This window comes from Amia ocellicauda, chromosome 3 (assembly GCF_036373705.1).
Source record: "Amia ocellicauda isolate fAmiCal2 chromosome 3, fAmiCal2.hap1, whole genome shotgun sequence".
Taxonomy (NCBI): Eukaryota; Metazoa; Chordata; class Actinopteri; order Amiiformes; family Amiidae; genus Amia; species Amia ocellicauda.
The window spans coordinates 49016930-49037200 of record NC_089852.1 but is presented as its reverse complement, the minus strand read 5'-3'; the positions used below and the strand labels follow the sequence as shown (position 1 = coordinate 49037200).

At 38.6% G+C, this 20271-nt stretch overlaps 1 protein-coding gene across 2 annotated transcripts in view; it reads right to left on the bottom strand.

Moving 5' to 3' along the window:
* scaf4a (SR-related CTD-associated factor 4a) overlaps nt 1-16212 on the bottom strand; it is a 29022-nt gene extending 12810 nt beyond the window's left edge. For both annotated transcript variants that reach the window (XM_066699831.1, XM_066699832.1), the window contains exons 1-13: nt 16040-16212; nt 7873-7956; nt 7039-7083; nt 6406-6567; nt 6058-6199; nt 5096-5241; nt 3815-3964; nt 3256-3344; nt 2682-2796; nt 2356-2544; nt 1156-1244; nt 766-956; nt 568-668 (exon numbers count right to left, since the gene is read on the bottom strand). In XM_066699831.1, the coding sequence (XP_066555928.1) occupies nt 568-668; nt 766-956; nt 1156-1244; nt 2356-2544; nt 2682-2796; nt 3256-3344; nt 3815-3964; nt 5096-5241; nt 6058-6199; nt 6406-6567; nt 7039-7083; nt 7873-7956; nt 16040-16069 (1533 nt within the window). In that variant the 5' untranslated portion in view covers nt 16070-16212. The remainder of the gene's footprint in view (nt 1-567; nt 669-765; nt 957-1155; nt 1245-2355; nt 2545-2681; nt 2797-3255; nt 3345-3814; nt 3965-5095; nt 5242-6057; nt 6200-6405; nt 6568-7038; nt 7084-7872; nt 7957-16039) is intronic.
* Nucleotides 16213-20271: the final 4059 nt, after the last annotated feature.

The following is a 20271-nucleotide window of genomic DNA, read 5'->3' as shown; positions in this document are numbered from 1 at the left end:
AAGAACTCCAGCTACATGCCAATAAGCAGACTTCCTACAGAAAACTACCATGCTCAGAATTCATCACTCTATTGGGGTATTTACATGGGATGTGTTTACTTTTTGTAATGCAATAGACCACTAGTGCTTTTTGTAACTTATTCTGTATTGTTCTGAATTGTATTAAATATAAATGACCATTCGTGCTTACAGTAAGAGCAAAAAAGTACTGTAACGCTGACATTTTAAACAAAATGGCAATATAGGCCTAAACAATTTATTTATCACGATATCCATGGTATGACAAAATCCACTCAAATCGGTATTCAGCCCACCCCTACTTTCAAATCTGTGACTGATGGATGGGTTTTTAAGTTCAGTTTTGATGATTACTTTAAGTTACATTACATTCACTTTTTTTTAGGCCCCACTGATGTCTTCTGAGAATTAAAATACATGAAACTGACTGACATCCGACCACCACTCTTGTACTTGCCTGGGTTCCCTCTTTCTCCGCTCCTGCCCCATGGTGGTATTGGATAAGGGTGTGTGTGAAATCACTAATTAATAACAATAAATAATACTTACATTAATAGACTCGATCTGTCCAAACTCTTCCAGAAGGCTCGCCACATCTTGCTGCTGAGTTCTTTTGTCCAACTGACCTACCCACAGGGTAGTACTACAAACTAGAGAGAAAAAAGACAATAAAATCATGATGGCTTGATTCCAATGCAGGACCTACAATGATCCCTTGCAGGGCATTCTGGGATAAAACACACTTACCACTGAGGGTCTCACTCTTGACGTGCGGTAGGCCCTTCTGTCTTCGCTCCCTCTCTTTCTCCCGCTCACGCCTCTCCTGTGACCGGGAGCGCGGTGAATGCCGGCGGCGATCTCGGGAGCGTGACCGGGACCTGCGGTGACGTGATCTCCGGGAGCGCGAGTTCGACCGGGATCTCCTCCTCTTAGGTGACCTGCCCAACATCAGACAAGAGCTTAGGCCATGCAGGCTGGGTTGTATGATTCCTGCTTAGTTTTGTCCATTACATGCATCAATCTTAGCCATGCATAGATCAAAGCTAGTGTAACCGATAGAAAAAACAGGGATCTTTACATCAGACGCAGACTTAACCGGTAGGTATTATAAATGGGCTGGGATCATGTTTTCCTAACCTGGAGGCAGACTTTGATCTCGATTTCCTGCTCTCTGAACGATGTTTTCCTTCCTTCATTATTGGCGGATCAATTTCCATGGACACTTCCTGAGAGGGAACAAAAATGTAATATTTGATCTTGTCAGAGCAAACAAATAAAACAAGAAATGTGTACTTCTAGGTTATATAAAGGTTGAATTACACAAAACCATTTCAAATTATTAATAATTATACTTCTACTGTCAGAGCGAGTATTCTGGTTTTCAATTTCCATTGTTAGAACTTTCAATTTTTCCTTAATCCCAAAACCTTGAGTAATGCGCTAATGTTCAGTCAAGGCCGCGCCAATTCAATGACACAATGACAACACTGGTAAGAGACAGCCAAATGTGCAGTACGCAGTGTCTTTGAACAGTGGTGATTCATTAGCAATTGTCTTTAGAAATGCAGCACAATCTGACAGTTGTTCTTTGGGCCATTGCACTAGTGAGAGAGCACGGGGGGGTTGTTTTTGTCTCAGCACTGAAAACATTTCTGCATGCACTGATTGAATACCCACCCCTATAAGGAGAGGGGAGCTGAGAATCAGGAGAGGAGGAGGGCAAATCTATTGATGTTGTAAGCCTTATGTTTTACAGACTGTGTCAATGATTAATACAATGATCTTCCTGACAATGCTAAATAAGATATTCCAGGACTATTAACAACATACAAAAAGAGAAGTGTTTAGAATTTTATATTTTGGTATTGTTGAAAGGATAAAGAGTGAAGGTCATACATTTCTTGCATTATTTTAATCTAAATTATCCCTTTCTAATGTAATCCTGAATCCCTAAACAGCAGCTGATGAAGGTCTACAAAGTGATGGTCAGCATCCCAAGGGATCACTTTTTCAATAAAACAAAACTTCTGGCTTAACCATTTTCACACACAGAAACCGGTTTAAACCTGAGGACACACAAAGATTACTTACAGTGTCCACAGCGACTTCATGTCATATCTATACCTATGATCCCCTACATCAGAATTTATAAAAAAAGAATCACCAGGGATTAAACCAGAGATCAAACCAAAGCATTGTTCCTTTTTCCAGATAGAACATTTTCTGTAATCTAGCAGTGCAAATAACAAAATCAGCTACATAAAATACATGTTTACATGGTGGTTTATACATACTGGATACTGTGGAAAATAAAATATATATATCTATATGATTTACTTGTTGCTGCTGTGCCATCTGCTGTGCGTAAGGCTCGTTCTGGGGTGGATATCCCGAGGGAAACCCTGCAGACACGGGGGGGTTCTGCTGAGGCATGATGGGTGGGGCCAACTGCTGCACCATGGACTGGAAGGGCTGAGCGGACAGGAGGCCATACCCTTGAAGCTGCCCATTGGGAGGAAGCGCAACCTGGAGGGGCGAGACATTGGCACAAGTACCATGAGAAGGAATTAGTCAGACACAGCATATCTCTGACCCATGTATGTAATATTAGGCACAGGTAAAGTAGGTAGGTTTTGGGCTTGAATGGTGCCGTATTGTAATACCTGGTGCTGTTGCTCCTGCGTCAGGCCGAGCATGTGCTGCTGGAAGTGCTCCATGTTGGGAATCTGGGTGGGAAGTTGAGGATATACTGGTTGCTGCATATTTTCTGGAAACCCGCTGAGGAAAGAAAGACATAAAAGAGTTGATTTAATGGCATGAATAAAACTGCTGAGGTAAAGCCTATACAGCTATTTAGCTTCTTCCTGATATCTAAACATCTCCAGTTATCTGCACAATACTGCGTCCTGCTTTGCATCAATCAGCTGAAGATTGTCATACAAGAAGCAGTAAAAGGAATCATTGCTTTCAAAAGGAGTATGATGCACGACAATGTCAACGATGAATTAAGCTTTTGGAGGCTGTTGTTACTTGAAAAGTGATGTTTATTACATCTCTGGTCATAAAATGTTTAATCGTGTCCATATATCGTTGCCGACATCACAAACAAATCTCCATAAATTGCAATAAAACTACAGGCTTAACAAAACTGCTCAAAAGCTTTCAAAGTCTGTAGGGGGAGACTAGCTGGCCGTTATGTGGGTAATCTTCCTGGCCGAGCCCCTCAGGTGAACTTACAAAGCCGGCGGTACAGAAGGCGCTTCTTCCTTCTTTGTGTCCTCCCCTCCTTCGGGCTCGTCGTCGTAATCAAAGCGGTCCAGCAGAGTCTGCAGACAGAGGAGCCCCCAGGAAACAAGAAGGTTTTAAAGCCATTCGCAAACATGGATTAGTGAGACAATATTAGATCCTCACATCAGAGGAAGACTAGGACTGGGACAAAACTTTGATCTGCCTGCTAACAGAAAAATACAAACCTGTACTCGGTGGCGGCTTTGTTTTTTTTTTTGTCAGATGCTTGCTTATTCTACTCACCAAACATGACTATGAAGCACAGGTTTCGAGTTTGCGGTTAGCAGGTGGGTCAAGATCTGAATCTAGCCCTAACAAATGAAAGAAACGTTCCTATGTTGCACACCATTCTTCATGCTGTCCTGCTGAGATACACTTGACATACAACTCTCCTTTGGTTACCATAAAACCCTAATATGCTTAACATTCACACAGAACTGCACAGGACTATGACCAGGGTCCAGAAAGAGAAAGGATGACTAATGGAGTAAACAGTGAGGAAAATCACCTTGTCAAAGGTAGCTTTCTGCTCCGCAGGCTGGATGACAGAGGCGCTGCGTGGGGCGACTGACGTCTGGCCCTGTGCCAGCACGTTGTTCTCAGGCACGGGTGACTGCGGCTTGGTGGGCTGCTGGAAAGTCTGCAGAATCTGCTGAAGCTGGGGGAGAAACAAGGAGGAGAGAAAATAAACGCCACAGGATTCACACAATTATGAGAGTAACTCGCTCAAGTTCTATTGCTATCTGCTGAAGGCAAACTGACAGATTTCACTGCAAAAGGTGATGGAAATTTGATTTTGTTCCTATAGTAAAATAATTTTTACTTCTGTGTTTTTGCAGCACAGTTGGATGCAGTTTCTAAACAAAGCATTTTTAACAAAGACTAGAGAGTCACACTGAACACCATTCTGGGGCACATAAGATAGAAATAAGGGAATTCTGTAATAAACAGTTTCAACATCCATACAGGGAAATCTCATAACATGTTTAGGGTTTGCTATAGGTTTTGTTTAAGGAAATATTTTTAAAAAGCAAATAAATTGCAAATGTTATACAGTATTTATACACCGAACAATCTCTTAGTGTAATACAATCACTTTCAGTAATCTATTTAAGAACATAAAGTTTACAAACGAGAGGAGGCCATTCGACCCATCGTGCTTGTTTGGTATTTAAGGCCTTTGAGACACTCATGCTTAGAATTTTTTTTCTGATGACATTTAGCTGATCAAATTTACATTTAACACAAATACCATTTCTACTGAAACCCCTTAGTCACTTTCAGAATGTGAATTCAACCAATTAAGAGACTAACAGGAGAGCCATTATCAAAATGTACGGCTTCAATGTGTGTGCATAAATGTTTTATGCAGTCACTTTTCCTAATTTCAGAAACTCCTGAAAACAAATGTTCATTCCTTTACTAAAATATGTTTTTAACCATCTGCTGGAGTTCCTATATTTCCATATAACTTGGAAGCTTGTGATTATAGAAATTTCTTCAAGAAATGTCAGTAGTTTTAATACACTGCAAATACTTTGCGTCTGCTGGTATCCCTTTGTAACACCCAATTTCAGTTTAAAGCATTTCCTCTGAAAGGAAATTGACATGCTTGGTTCCTCATCAGATCTCCAGGGATTCACCCACCAAACCAACAGTGATCAATAACAATGCCAAGCCCAGCTTTAAAGGCAGGAAGGAACAGTAAAAGTCGAAGAGATCGAAAAGTGCCAAGCCCAACCACAAATGCGGTCGTGGTTAGGCTCTGATGCTCTTATTTTTCTCTCACCTGCTGCCCCTGTGTGGACTGAAAGAGCTGAGCAACAGCCGCGAAGGCATCCGAGTTCTGCAGCTGTGGAACGGCCGCCACTATGGAGTTGGCAGTAACCGCGGGAGGGGGCTCCACTAGGGCCTTCACAGGAGTGGCAGGGGAGCCTGGGGTCACAGAGAAGCACACACTCATCTTGAATCATATCTGCCATAGCCTCAAACACAGTGAAGATCAAATCTTGGTAGTTTGTATCCTACTGCATTTCAGATCAATTAATCAATGTCCATCAGGCTGAATAGCTGTAATGAGTTGAGCCAAGACTGCTTTAAAGTTACTGAATCATAGAAAACAAGAGTAAAGCTTATTTTGTCAGGTCAAGCAGACAAGATTTGATGTGCCAGTTGAATTTCATAGAGGGGTAACTGAACCAAATGGAAATGGAGACTGGGCCACATCACACATTTGTGAATGCTGCCTTTTTAAAAGATGGGATCAACAAGAGTGGAAACATGAGAGGGAGACACTTAACATTCTTTGGAAAAGACAAAGATGCAAAAAAAATAAAAAATAAAGTAGTACAGCAAATTAAGCACTAGTTTACCCTGTGATAGGGAGAGTCCATAAGTAGGAAACTCCAAGTTTATAACAAAAGAAATTAAACTGAGAATATTTCTATGATCTCTTATAACCATGATTCCCAAAACACTGGTTCACAGCACATTTGGTGCTTGTCTGCAGCATGCTATGTTCTGCATGCTTTTGCTTGCCTTTTTTATTTTTTTCTTCTTAGCATTTGCAATTATTTAATTTTATCCCCTTTGTATGAGTACAGTTGTGCATGTTTTATACTCAATGTCTGACTTAAAAAAAAAAGTTTGTGAACCACTACTTTATAACTATCGTGTTGCATTAGATCTTGTTTCAGTGTGGGAACATAACACGGATGTGCAGGAATACTGCCCACAGTCTACTGGACTTACCTGCATCAGCCGTGTCATTCTCTGTATCTGGCACTGCGGTGCTGCTGCTCGCGCCAGCCGCCATGTCCAGCAACGGCTGGATTATTTCAATCTTGAACACTCCATTCTTCTGCCAGAGGTTCAACACACGGACTATCTTACTCTGAAGAACAAAATAAACACAAACACAATACAGCTTAGTTTAATCATTCATTCTGTAGGTTGGGAGAAGCGAACAAAATGACAGGTCAAATGTATGTTTTATGCTGACTGGGATCTGTCACATCAGAACAACCAGACCTGCGACATTTAACTGTACATTTTGGTTGCTTTGCTTTGTAAACTCTAATGTCTGGAATGCTGCTTTACCTTGTCTTCTGTTGGACATAAATAGAGGTTTTGGAATGTTCCAGTGATATTTTTTGTGAATCTGGGCCCAAACACATCCTTGTCGGGTCCAAACTGATGACGTGACTGGCGAACGATCGAATCAACAACGTACAGCCCAGGGACTTTGTATTCAGGTTTGCACTGCAAGGCAAGAGGAAGTTTAAGAGTGTGTACAGGAATCTCTGTATACCCGCAGAACATGATTTCAGACTTGTTCTCAGCACCCGCTTCTCATACTGTTTATTCAGAAGTCAAAGGAAGCATATCTAATGTATAATTGGCCTCAAATTAAATCAGAACACTGAAAATGTACAATGGTGGAAATTAAGCTGTATGCTTCAGTTTGTGCATCTAATAGTTAATGCAATCAGAAATGTACATAGGAACAGCTGAATAGAAAAGCAGTTTGTTTAAATCTTCATGGCCATTCATGAGTTTTAGGTCAAAATGGTATCATTTTCAGTGTCACTTTCTCAAATTAACTGTTCAATTACTTTCTTAGTCATATGGAACTGATATATATGAATGTATCAAAGTGAATGTGTTTTGTGTGTAGAAGTAACATGGCATGATTAACAATTTAAATAAATCCATTGTGGCTTTTCATCTTACCTTTTTGATGAACTTCTCTACAATCTGGACTACATGCTTGTATAACTGAAACAAAGAAAAATATATTATAGTTCAGTCTGACATGTCACAAATGAAAGCCATCTCACCACCTCCTGAACTTGGTATATATACATCATTCCAAAAGGAAGAGAGAACACCTTTACTGTGCAAGATTGCCTTAAGAGCACCAAACATTCAGGTATAGCTTATTAACTCCTGAAAAAACACATCTGCACTACATAAATGACCATAATGCATTTTAAACTATAATACAAAGTATGAAGTAAATAACACAGTAAAACATCTTCGAGGTAGGTGACACTGGACCCCCAGAATTAGCTGAAAAAGGGTTAGAAGTATAAAAGTTAGCCCACCACGTAAAAAAAAAAAAAACTTCCTGTAGAAGATCTGATTAGGACATACTTGCAGGAGTTTACAGGATGAGTCACTTAATCAGGTCAAGGTTAACACCTGAATTCTATCAAATAACCTTTATCTAATAATACTGGTCTCAATAATCACATTGCAGAGGTCTGTGAGTGTAACAGAAATGGTGTTCATTTTCATAACTGACACAGAGACAAAGGTAGTAACAGCGGCACAGGTCAGTGAGGTTTGCTGGAGTGTCTAGATCAGTTATTAAAGAGTATGAATCCATGACAAAAGAGCACAAACATAGAAATTACTACATTTCAATCATAAATGTATTGTTATTTGATTAATGATATTCAATTCTAAGCTAGACCTTCAATAATTGGGAAATGCTTATTCCCCTGTATGAAAGTGTAGTGCTTAGCTAAACAGAACCATCAATATTCAATAACCTCATCTTACCTTAATAGCTTTAATTGCCGATTTTGTAATTGATATCATCTTTGCACGAGAGATTGGAGGTTTCATGTCCAACAAGGAGAATAACTGCAAAGGAAAAAAGACAAAAGGGTAATTTTAAAATCAGATCTATACCACCACCCAGAGTTGCTCAATTTACTTTACAACAACATTAAAACTAAAAGTGAGAACTAGGCATGGGCATTTGAAATGTTTTCACTATTTCAATAATATACTTTAAAAAAAAATACATATATATATTTGCATCGGGGGGGGTGATTTCAAATGCCACAACCATTACGATAATGTAACACGGATAGCTTTTTTTTTTTTTTCTTTTTTAAATACACCTACATTTTGTTTCTCTCCCAGAATTCAACTACTCTCACAAGTAATCGAATACTAATGTCCCTTCGAATACTCATGCCCATCCCTACCGAGAAGGCTACACATTTTGGTAACTGGCTGAACTCGTCCCTCACACAGGTTTGTTTGCAATGTCAGCCGAGCCAAGCGCATGTAGAACCAGGGCAACAGATGACTACACCTCACCACATTTTGGGATTTTAGGGCAAAGACGTTTAACACCATTTCAGGATAATCTTTCATCATTGGGGTGGTAGTTTCAAGCAGTCGACATTTGTTCCATTCCCTGTGTCAATCGTGTGGTGTAACCTTCGAATTAAGACTTAGTTTTACTGCATACTTGCTCTAATTTGTATTTCAAGGCATTCTGTGTTTAATGCAACATGTATTACACAGATTGATTCTGAATTAACAGATGTACATTCACTTTACACCTGTCTGTTCTGCATGCAAACAACAAAACAAAAATCTTAGGGAGAATTGAATGTAAGCCAGGGGGCCCTGCGCTAGGAGAAGGCCTATACATTCACACAAATGTGGGAAACATTGTAGTTTATAAACATGCATTTGTAGAGATTTTCTTTTGCATTCATTATTTATACATTGTTAATAATTGCAATCCAGAACACACATTTTGGGAAAATTATCAAATTATCGTAAATTATCCTGATAAGTAAGAAAAGGAATCTAATATTCTATTGATCAGTTTACGAGATCCCATTAATGCTAGCAGTGGCTAACAGAGCACCAGAACTAACACACCAAACACCAATGGCTCATGAAAACAAACCTCTTCTGAGTGGCGAATAGACCCCACAAACCAGAACTCTACCTTAAAACCTATTATCACCACCACAGTGTTTGTTAACATTGCCCACTACAGAGTATCAGATGACAAGCACCATTCTGTTTAACTGACTTCTGATTACGATGTCAGCGTTGTGTAATCTTTCATTTAATTTGCTGTGGCTTTGCCTTTTGTTTTACTTTGGTTTATAACTTGTTGGGTGATTTATTTTTCTGCCATTTTTGTGTTAAACTAACTTTGCTCTTTGAAAATGCAATTCATTATACTTTTATTAATACTTTTGCATTTTTGCATGCAAGAGGTTTTCACACAAATCAAACAAATAGGTATTGTCATTGTTTCTTCCTCAAAGCAAATTCATCATTGGCTTTTCTTTAACTCTAAATGCACAGCAGCTGCATTTCCAGTGTGCAACACAATTGGGGGACAATTTAAATAAAGCAAGCAAATATTTTAATGAAGCAATTAAAAAAAAAACACATTAAAATAACATTTCCTTACAACCTTAGACATTTATTCTTGATATTATGAAGTTACATCATTAGACATGTGAATCCCTCACAGAATATCTACAAAATGAAACTAAATACAGCAAACTACAAATTAATATTAATTAATATATTAACTATAAAAGTTACCATCATTGGGCATCATAAGCCCCAACATTTGCCTGCTTTTTTCCTGTTGCACCCCATTCACACTGGCTTTGAATGCTGGAAAATTGCCGGCAAGGACCCATTCACACAGAAAAGAGATTGCCGGCAAGATTGCTGTAGCCATGGGAATGAGACCCTACAGATGCATGTGGATCCAGAGAGGAGACCCGGACCAACACTCTGGACGTGTTTGTACAAGTTCGATCATTTCCCCGTTTTGCCAGGTCTCGGTTCTTTTTCAAAAAGAAAACTAACTCAACATTTCACCCAAAACGTGTACAGTACCAGTTAAGATAACATGCGCATTTGCATTTGTTCATTTACTTATTGTTAATGGTAACATCAGTAATCTGACAACAATTGGATATTGGGGTATATTCATCAAGGGTCATTTTTCAATCATTTTGTGGGTTATTTGTACTTTTGTTTGTGTGAGAAATTAATTGTCAGAAATAACAAAAGTAAAGTAGCACTATATGTTTAAAGGTATGGCAGTATCCTAGATGGATATTTAGGGGACCATTCGGCAGCACAACGTGCACTGATTATAATATTAAGTATAGAAGGATATTGTTATATTCAATAAATGCATACAGTATGTTTAAATATTGGATGCATTCATGATACAGGCGATCGTCACAGATTCTGAAAATGAATTGTTTTGCTGGTCTGATCTGTGCACATTCTGCGTGAACGCGCTCATGTATTATTTGGTAGTATCAGAAGTAGACTGTCAAATGTGTTAGACTACTGCATGTAGTTACTTTTCATAAGTATTTGTTATTGTATCCGTTATGCTGCCATTTTTTATATGCACTAATCATGTAAAATATAAATATCCATTTTATAAATACAAAAGGAACCAAGCTCACTTTATTATTGCAATATGATCCGAGTCCTGAGAAAACAAGGAAGTGAACAATGAAAACGATCCCGAGTTACAAACTGAGCAGTTTGTACACAAGACAAGTGTGAACAGCGAGCACACTGACTGATACATTGTTTCAAAACAAACAAACCAATTTCGTTTGAAACAAACCCAGTGTGAGGGGGTAACACGTTTGCCTGTATATAGAGATTATATTTTGAATGATTTATTGATATATAACATCTGACATGTGTGTGACAATAGTTAGCATTACATACATCAACCTGTTGGTTCATCAATAACACTAAATTGCTGTGACTATATTATTTTCAACCTCCACCATTTCTAAAGACCCGTTTCTAGTTACGGTCACAAGTTCTTGGTCAAAGGTGGCTTAACCTTTGTGTTGTGGTGCAAAACGCACCCCTATTCCGATTGGTTACGTTAGTCGACTACGCAAGGACGTGACGCGTCATTTGCCAAAAATCATATTCATGCTCCATTCTATACAGTCATACATAGGCTGCACATTAAACAAGCATTCATTTTAGGTGGGCAAATTAACAATTCAGACCGATTTAAAAAGATGTTGCAGATGCATCACCTATAAAGACAGGTGTTCTTTCAACCAAAAGACAAACATGATAAGAGTGTAAATTATATACACTGTATAGATACACTTTGAACTGTATTAAAACCAATTCTAACTGCATTAATTGTGAAACACTACAAATGGGGTACTTGGGGAATTGTGATATTCAATATTAGGCTGAATACAATATTCCCCTATGAACAAGACAATATGACCTTTCAACCATTTAAGTGTGTATAGTAAATGTAATAAAATGCAATTGTGCAACAAAGAAATAGCACAAAAAGCACAAACCAAATGACTGATGCAAAGAATAATGAAAAAAAGGCAGGATAGACAAAATGAACCCATTATTACTTTTTCTACTTAACTGCTCAGAAATGCTTTGTTTTCTTCTCTTTAGCTTTTGAAAAGTATTCCTTCTATGCAACCCATCTCCAACTGATGTCGCATTTTTTTTAATTCAGCAACTCTTACTATTTTAGATACCCAATAGATTACTATCTTTCAGAACTGAGCTTTATAATTACAAACTTCCTTAAATATCAAGGCATGATATAAGCCTCACAACATCCTCAGTTTGACAGTTTGTAAAAGCACCCATACTTTCAGACTAAAATTAACAAAGGCATTTAAATAGAAGGCACTACTCTGCTAAGGAAATCACAACACTTGTGTTGTAAAGCTTTTTATAAGTATTAATCCAGACAACAGCCCAGTTAAACCAAAGATTACAGTATTCCAATTTCCTTTCTCCCTACTTTTTATTTTGACAAATTAGGCTGAATTGCTTTTCGGGAGATATGCTTACAAACTCAGCATTTTTACTGGCACTTTTTGGTCAATTTCATTAATTTAGTACTCTTGGAACTCTGCCCAATGTTTTTAAACTAGTGGCAGCCCGAAACCAACCTGGTATTTTATGTCAGTGCTAACTGTATTAACGTCAATTTGTTCCTGACTGAGCAGCAAGTTCAAACACCAAAAACATATATACAGTGTTAATCTGCTGGAAACTGAACAAGCAGGGTTGCCCCAAGTCATTACGTGGTTTTTAACCTTGAGGAGAAACCACAAACCCAAAACAATCAAAGAAGAAAACAGTACGGTTACTCCTTTAATACCCTATGCGCAAAACTGATTTAAAAATAATTAAGTTTGCCATTAAAACCAATTCATAAAATCCAACTAGGCTTGACACAAATTGTATCATGCCACAAAAAGGGCGGCAATAACATACCAGTTTGTTCCAGAACAATAATACAAGATGATGCAATAGGGAGAGCAAGGCTTGATTTTGACAGCTATCACCAATAAAATTATTTTTAAGTACAGCACATAGAATATACATTAAGGTTGGTTAAGCAAGGGGTGAAAATGAGACAACAAAACAATAAGTTTTAATTGCTTTAAATACTACCGAATCTGTTAAACCTCTCCCCACTATCTCTATTTACCAATGAAGGCACAACAACTTATGTTTCCATTTATATACACTCACATTTAACATGGTACTGTGAAACTTTACATAGCACAAAAGTTAGATATCGTACTGTGGTTAACTACATTAATACTGAAAATAATATAGCAAAACAAATGTATACAATGGAGCAAATTACATTACACTATACAGTAAATGCAGAAGTATAAAGTATGGATAAACAGTAACCATTTACTATTCCCTTACTGTGCAAAACATCTTGTACTTAGTGTCTCAACCTAAGTAAAGACTAAAAGGGGAACGTGCCCTTTCTAAATCCATGAATCACAAATGTTGCAGCCCTAATGACTAGTTACTTCAAAGCAAAAAATAAATCAGCAATGGGCATAAAATTTGAAGAATTTAAATCACCAAGAGCCAAGGTTAAAAAAGTAACACTTTTTGGGTGGCTTACAATAATGTGGTGTTTTTCTTTGCCCTATAAACTAATGAGCTGAATGAGCAGCATGATAATGTATAGGTCTCCATTGACTGTCAAGGCAACCAACACAGGATAGTCAGTTTAGCTATAATTCCCAACTCTGCCCTTATCTCTGCAATAACAAGAACATAGGACTTTGGAACCATTTTCCTGCACATCACATGTTCAGCTTGCACCTTCATACCATGCTAATCCTTTTTGTGTTTTGTGCAGATGTATTTTATATTGACATGGTTACACTTAATATTGTACGTTAAAAACAACTATTCTACTTCTTTGAAAAATAAACTACTTCAAAACAGTTTTAAAAAAATCGAGTACAATTCTAACATCTATAGACAAGACTACATTACAAGAGTTTTCCTTTGCATTGCCAATTGTCTGGTTCTGCTTCCCTAACTTCAATAAAGCTCCAAATACTGAGGAGGCATACAGACAAAACAGACAAGAATAAAAATAGATTTGTAGATTGAAGAAAAAAAAAAGTAAAACTCCAACAACTTTGTTCTGATACAAAGATAAGTGGGTGTTTGGAACAAACTACAGAACGTATTGGGGAGGAGGATGGGGTGCTGGGACAGTAGTGGAGTCCTCCAGAGCTGGCAGGGGCTATATTATGAAATACTGGAGACAGAAGCTGCTCGTCTGAAGAACCCCTGTAAATGACATCACCTCCAAAGTCCCCGGTGCCATGTCTGCTACAGCTGGTCACTGGAGCCAACAGCGCAAGTGGGGAGTGTGCCAATACACAAGGGAGGAGTCTGCAGCAATCCACACTCAACACACTAAAGCCCCACCTTAAATATGATACACCTTGGTCATCAAAACAATGTTATCTTAAACTAAAAGCAATATTAACACCATCAGCAGGATCGCCATTGGGAAAATGTCAATAAAAAATGCAACTTTGTCAAGAAAAAGTAATGCTGGGGTTTGGAATTAACTTTCTAGCCATACAGTGGAGGAGATCCGGCAAGAAAACTGATGGACAAGGTTCAAACTCACAGTGTTAAGCTGCTTAGCAAAAAAAGGAATAAAGACTAAATCTATATAAGCAGGCAAAGAATACTGCACTTTATATACAAAGAACAAGTAAGACTGTCAGATGATAAAAAGTTCTCCACTTGCACATACACTCATATTTTGAATGAGTAAACTACAATCACAAACTTACAACGCTTTGCGTGGGCTACAGGGTGACTGGGAAATAAGTCAGGTGTGTTAGACCTGTTTTTACTGCCTTTTTGCAGGGAGAACTGAGCTGGTCAGTCTGCCATCGCTAGAGGGTGTTTCCACAACAGCTCAGTCACAGTCCAACAGACAGTACAGAAATGTAGATCTCACACACATCTAGAAGTACCTGGCCTGCGGAGACAAGTCAAATCTAATATGGTATGGGAGGATAATTCCCTTGAATATATATTTTAATATGGCATGTATATATATATATTTTTAAATGACTAGGCTATATATTCCACATTATGAATGAGAGGGAGATAGAGTATTCCTTGATCGCACAGGAGTAAAACACAAAACACACTTGTTTTTTGCACACATTCTTAGTTTTCTACTAGCCGTTAACAGTACTACTGACACTCATATTCAGTAAGATTAAAGACAATTAAATTGGTAGACCTACAGAAGTACACCATACTGAACATTTTTCTTATTAACTTTGGTAAATCATATTAAAAAGTCCAAATTAAAACATAAACCACAAAATGAGGATGCCATGTACAAGTAGCCCCAAAACGGTCTCTTAAAGACACCTACAACATCCCCATTTCAGAGAATTCAATTAAGGCCACGAACAACTACCCTTTCCAGATTTTAATGTCATTAAGACCAATAAACAAATCATGACAATTGTGTAGATAAAGACTGAGCCATCTGACAGTCTGCCTTTCCATCCACAACCTGTCCCAAGACCAACCCTTCCTATAGAAGTCTATCTATACCAAGCAAATACTACAGCAACATCTCGTTGTGTTGGTAAACAATGCAAACACACACCAAGGGCCTTGTTTTAAATGGGGTGGGCTTGCTTTTATTTCATATAGCACAGGTTTCATTTACACAATTACCGACGCCTTTCCAATTTGGATCTAGGCCTGAAGAAAAGCATGCCATGTTCTCTATATACCTAACTTATATGAGCTGCCAAGCCACTATGAAGGGAGATCTCCCACCACTGTTTACCATGTCCGCCAGTAAGACGCGCTTCCCCCGCTTATCCAATTGCCTTCCGATTTCACTCTCTCGGGCGAACGGAGGCACTTCTTCTCACAGAAAGAGGTCATGGCCGAGGCAGGGCCTATTCCACAACAAACCCAGCCTCTCCTGATCCCAAGATACACACCCAGCAATCACCGCCTCGATGGTGCTATCCGACCCGGGAATCATACGTGCAACCCAAAAACAGCACATAAAATCAGCACACGACCAGGAACAGTCCCTCCTTACACTCCGACAGACAGAGACAGCGGAGCCCGCAGTAACACACTCGCACACCTGTACCAGCCCGCCCTCCCCGAGGTGCCATCACATTGCGGAGAGGCTGGGGACAGATACTAGTTCATATTACTGGAGATCAACAGTCACTCGTCTGCCGTGGGGAGAGACCAGTACCACCCACACCGAGACCGCCGGATCCAGTCTGGAAAAGCTCAGCGGGGCTGGTGTCAGCGCGGTGGATCCGCTCTTCCGTTTTTTAGCGCACGTACACCGGACTGATACGAGTGTAAGGCGGCACTATCTAACCCCGTCTCCCGCTCTCCTCCTCCGTGGGTCTCCCCCGGCCCCGGTCACCCCCAGGACCCGCATTGTGTCTCCGGTCCGTGCGGCCTGGGAGGCGAGTCCAGTCTGCGGCCTCCACGCTTGCTGCAGGAAGGCAGGCAGGGAGGGAAGACAACTCCAAGCAATTTGAACAGCCGGTTCGGCCATAAATAGGTCGCTTACCTCCTGGTTGAAAGCGTTAACCGCATCCATTGTTTCCCGTCTCGGCGCCTTTTTTTTGTTTTTTTGTATCTACCCGGTCAGCCCCAGTGTGTGCCCTGTTTATCCCCGGACAGGCCGGTCTAACATGTCCGCTTCCAGCAGTTTTCGGCTGCAGACGCTCGGCGGTATGGCGGAGTGCGCAAGGCACCCTGGGATCGGCGGCACACCGCAGCTGGCCACTAGGGGCGTCTGAAGCTGGTAGCTATGGAAGTATTGAAGTTTGAAAAAACATCCATGACACCAGTTGTTTATTTATTTATGTATGGATGTATTTATGTATTTATTACTTTATTAAGATATTAAAGAGAGAAGTGGCGAGTATCCACAAACTGTTGACAGTAACACCTCAGCCAAACTATTGCTTAGAAAAACATCAACAAAAGCAGACATTTTAAGGTTATGTTAAAAAGGAAACATTTAATAAAGTTTATTCTTATTCTGGTGTATTTAACAGTGCGTTTTAATATTGATATAACCAATGGGATGCCTGTAAGAAAGTCAATATTTAAGAACATTCTCCTGTTAAATGTATTTATTTGTAGTGTAATGTTGTTTGTATTGTTTACCCCTATGTCCCTTTCCTTTGAGCTATTAACTATGACTTCACATCTTGTCTGCAATTATTAGCTCACAAATCTAGGATGTAGGACTTGTATTAACTGTATATTTCTCTTATTCACTTATGTAATTTTGAACTTGTAATGTGTACTATGCTTTGTTCTGTAATTCTAGACTGTATTGCACTTTTTTTTAATGCTCTTATGTTTTGAAAGTCACCCTGGATAAGGGTGTTTGCTATAATAATAATAATAATAATAATAATAATAATAATAATAATAATAATAATAATAATAATATCAACCATTGCAAGGCAATTTGTTTCAACTTTCATAATATTTTCAACTCTTTAAGCTCCCATTCCTAATTTTCTCTTTTGACCCCGGGTCTTAATTTCTTTGTTGAGCTTGAAGTTTTCCTCCAGGTTGATTGTCAATGCCTTGCAAGATTTTTAATGCTTTCAACACATCCACTCAAATGCACCTCTGTTTAACATGTCTGTAAGACACGTTTATTGTGTTCTGTTAATATTTGTGTCCTCTCTACTAATTGACATTTAACAACAAACAAACAACAAAATGTTGTTAATGGTCAGAAATAAATACAATCATGTGAACATGAAATGTATGAAGCCAGACCATGTTATTATTATTAAGTAATACAAAAGCCCCAAACATTTATTGTAAACATTAGCTGTGTCTTCTTTCTTGTTAATTTAGATTTTCATGTTACTACTAGTACACCATACACTCAAAATATATGACTGGTACATTTCAAATGACATCCCCATTAAGCCTCAAAATGTATACATTTTTATAAAGCATAAACAATACTAATGTTTAATGTTTAAAAAGACTAAAATACCTCATGGAAGACTGGAGAAATAAATGGAATCACATGCTGAAAGTTTCAAATGTCATGATACTGCATGGATTATTAGTATTTGTATTATGTTATTCCATGAATTTCCACAAGAGGGGAGGTCTAACCCATTTATCACAATAAATAAGTGAAAAGGAAACAGGCTTAACCACTCAACATGCTATGAAAGACATTGGGCTGGATCAAATCAAAACTTTGAACCACCCGCTAATAGCAAACTACAGACCTGTTTATCATAGCGGTTACATTTCTGATTAGAAGAAAGTGTCATCTTACTGAAAATGAAGCCGCAACTGAGTACAGTTCTGTAGTTTTCTATTAGCGGGTGGGTCAAAGTCTTGATTTAATCTGGCCCATTATTTGCAAATAGGTCTTCTGTGATAACCCAAATGAAACATTCACACATTATAAAAGATCAGGTGACACATTAAAATTCACCCTCTAAGCCACACACACTATCTTAGTCCCAAATTATACTACAAAGTCATAATGATCACTCATATTTTGGAGAGGAAAAATAAGATAGAGTAGCATGTGTACTGCTATTTCCCACCAATGAAAGCATGCCACATTATAGAACTAGCCACCTACCAGTCCTTTTGCCTGCAATATGTTTTTAAACCCAAATGCATAGTAGCAAAACAGGAATCTCTTACAAGAGAACTGAAATGTAGCCTATACACACACATTTTAATGTAAAGGGTTGGTACAAAGCAAAGTGGCAGAGCACTCTACTATTGAACAAAAACAAAATAACAACAACAAAAAGATTTACCATGCCAGACACAAATACTGTGTGAGTCTTTTATTTGTACACTCCGGGGTTGCCGTTTGTTTAATGAAAACAAACAAACAAATCAAAAGCAAACCTGAACACAGCATGTCTCCTGTATACAATTCCATCTGCTTGACCTTGTAAGCACTAAGATTAAGCTGATCAGCTGTTCATATAGCAGTCTTGAAGATTGCCCTAAATTAATATGAGCTATGCACACCTGTTTCTTCCAGCATTTTTAAGACGCTGCTATTTCAGACATACAACCTGAAGAGCTAATGTGATGAATAGTAATGGATAATTAAACACATGCAATTGCATTAAATAATACTCTGACTCACTTAAAGAAGAATCAAAATAAAAAGAGCAGCAATTTAATGGCTATACAATTGAATGGCTCATCATAAGTCTGTGGGAATCAATTTGCAATCTCTCTCTTGTAGTATGTAGATTTTCCACCAGGTTGTGTTGTTCTCCAGCTTTTAAGTGTAGGTTATGTGAGATTATGTGGCTGCTTAAAAAAAAATGTCACTTGCCATTACTATCCTTAATTATGTTCTCATGTACAAATTTTAGAAATAAACAGAAGGCTTGGGAATATGGAGGAGTAAAGAGGTCTAGTACTGCAGTTATGACCATTCAGTGTTAATGATAGCTATAACAAAAGGGAGGCATATAAAGAAGATATCTCAACTAAGGGGTAACCTTAAAGGTTCATTAAAGTAATGAAGCTACACATAGGCTCAAACAATGCTGGTTTCACAATGCCACCAGAAACTACTTAAGTGCACTTTGGCACCTAAAGACTATGCCCATGTGTTATTTCTCATTATTATGGTAGCTTTGACACTACAGTTTGCCGAGTCCGACTAGTGTCAAAAGCAAAGACTAAGGTCAGAGATCACAACACATTATTAGTAAAGAACTGACAAACAGGCAGAGGGTAACTCAAGGAGTTTCTGTCACTAAAGGAGCCCCCATTAAATACAAAAGTAACCATGAAGTCAGATACTGTATTAAGATTAGAGTTTGGGGTAGGGCTGGAATACATAAATATACTCCTATACACCCAACTACATAGTGGTAATGCAAGCAAAATTAACCTGATGAGAACTGGTGACTGTTGAACTGTAGCTGACCTGTTTTGTCTAAGTTATTTCTATTGCCGGGCATGTCTTTGAAGTATCCCTTGATTGCGTATGTGTGTTAACTCTTCGTTGCATTCTCCAGTCTCTTCTCCATCTCCCGGCCTGTTTATCTGTGCAGTTCCTTGGGGAGCAGATGACCAGTGCTATACCTCAGCTAGCGTTGTACATCACTGCTACAACTGCCACTCCCAGCTGGGCCAGAGAATGAACCCTGGGGGACACAGTCTGAAAACAACCATGTTTAGCTGGAAGTAACAACACACACACACACACACTTGAGAAAAAAATATAATAAGAAGAAATAAGCTAATTAAATAGACACAGTTTAGCATATATATTTTTTTCAGTGCTAAATGAATGACCATGCAACATTAAGAATAATTGTAGCATATTATTGTATTAAAAATAGTATACAAACTGGTGTAATTTAATTTACTTGTATTATTTTATAATCAAACATGTTTATGGAAGTATACCATTTCTAGGGAACAGCTACTTGTGCTAATAATGTAGGCAATTGAAAACTTTTATATTTGTGCAATTTAATGTTGCCTAATGCTACATTCCTAGACATAGCTGAAGATATGGGACCCTCTTTTTAACACCCATATAATAGGGGGGTCCTATTAGAGAACACCACGACGAACGTCTTTTGACACTTTGCATGTCCCAAAACGGAGAAGAAGCGTGTGTGAAACTGAAAGTTTCTAGTGCAGTTCGGGTGATTTCCTTTGTTATCATCGGTGAGAAGGGAAGGGGGGTGAGATCTGAAAGATTTACAGGCGGGGGCTCACATCACATCTGCTGGCGCGGACTGCGAGCGGATTAAA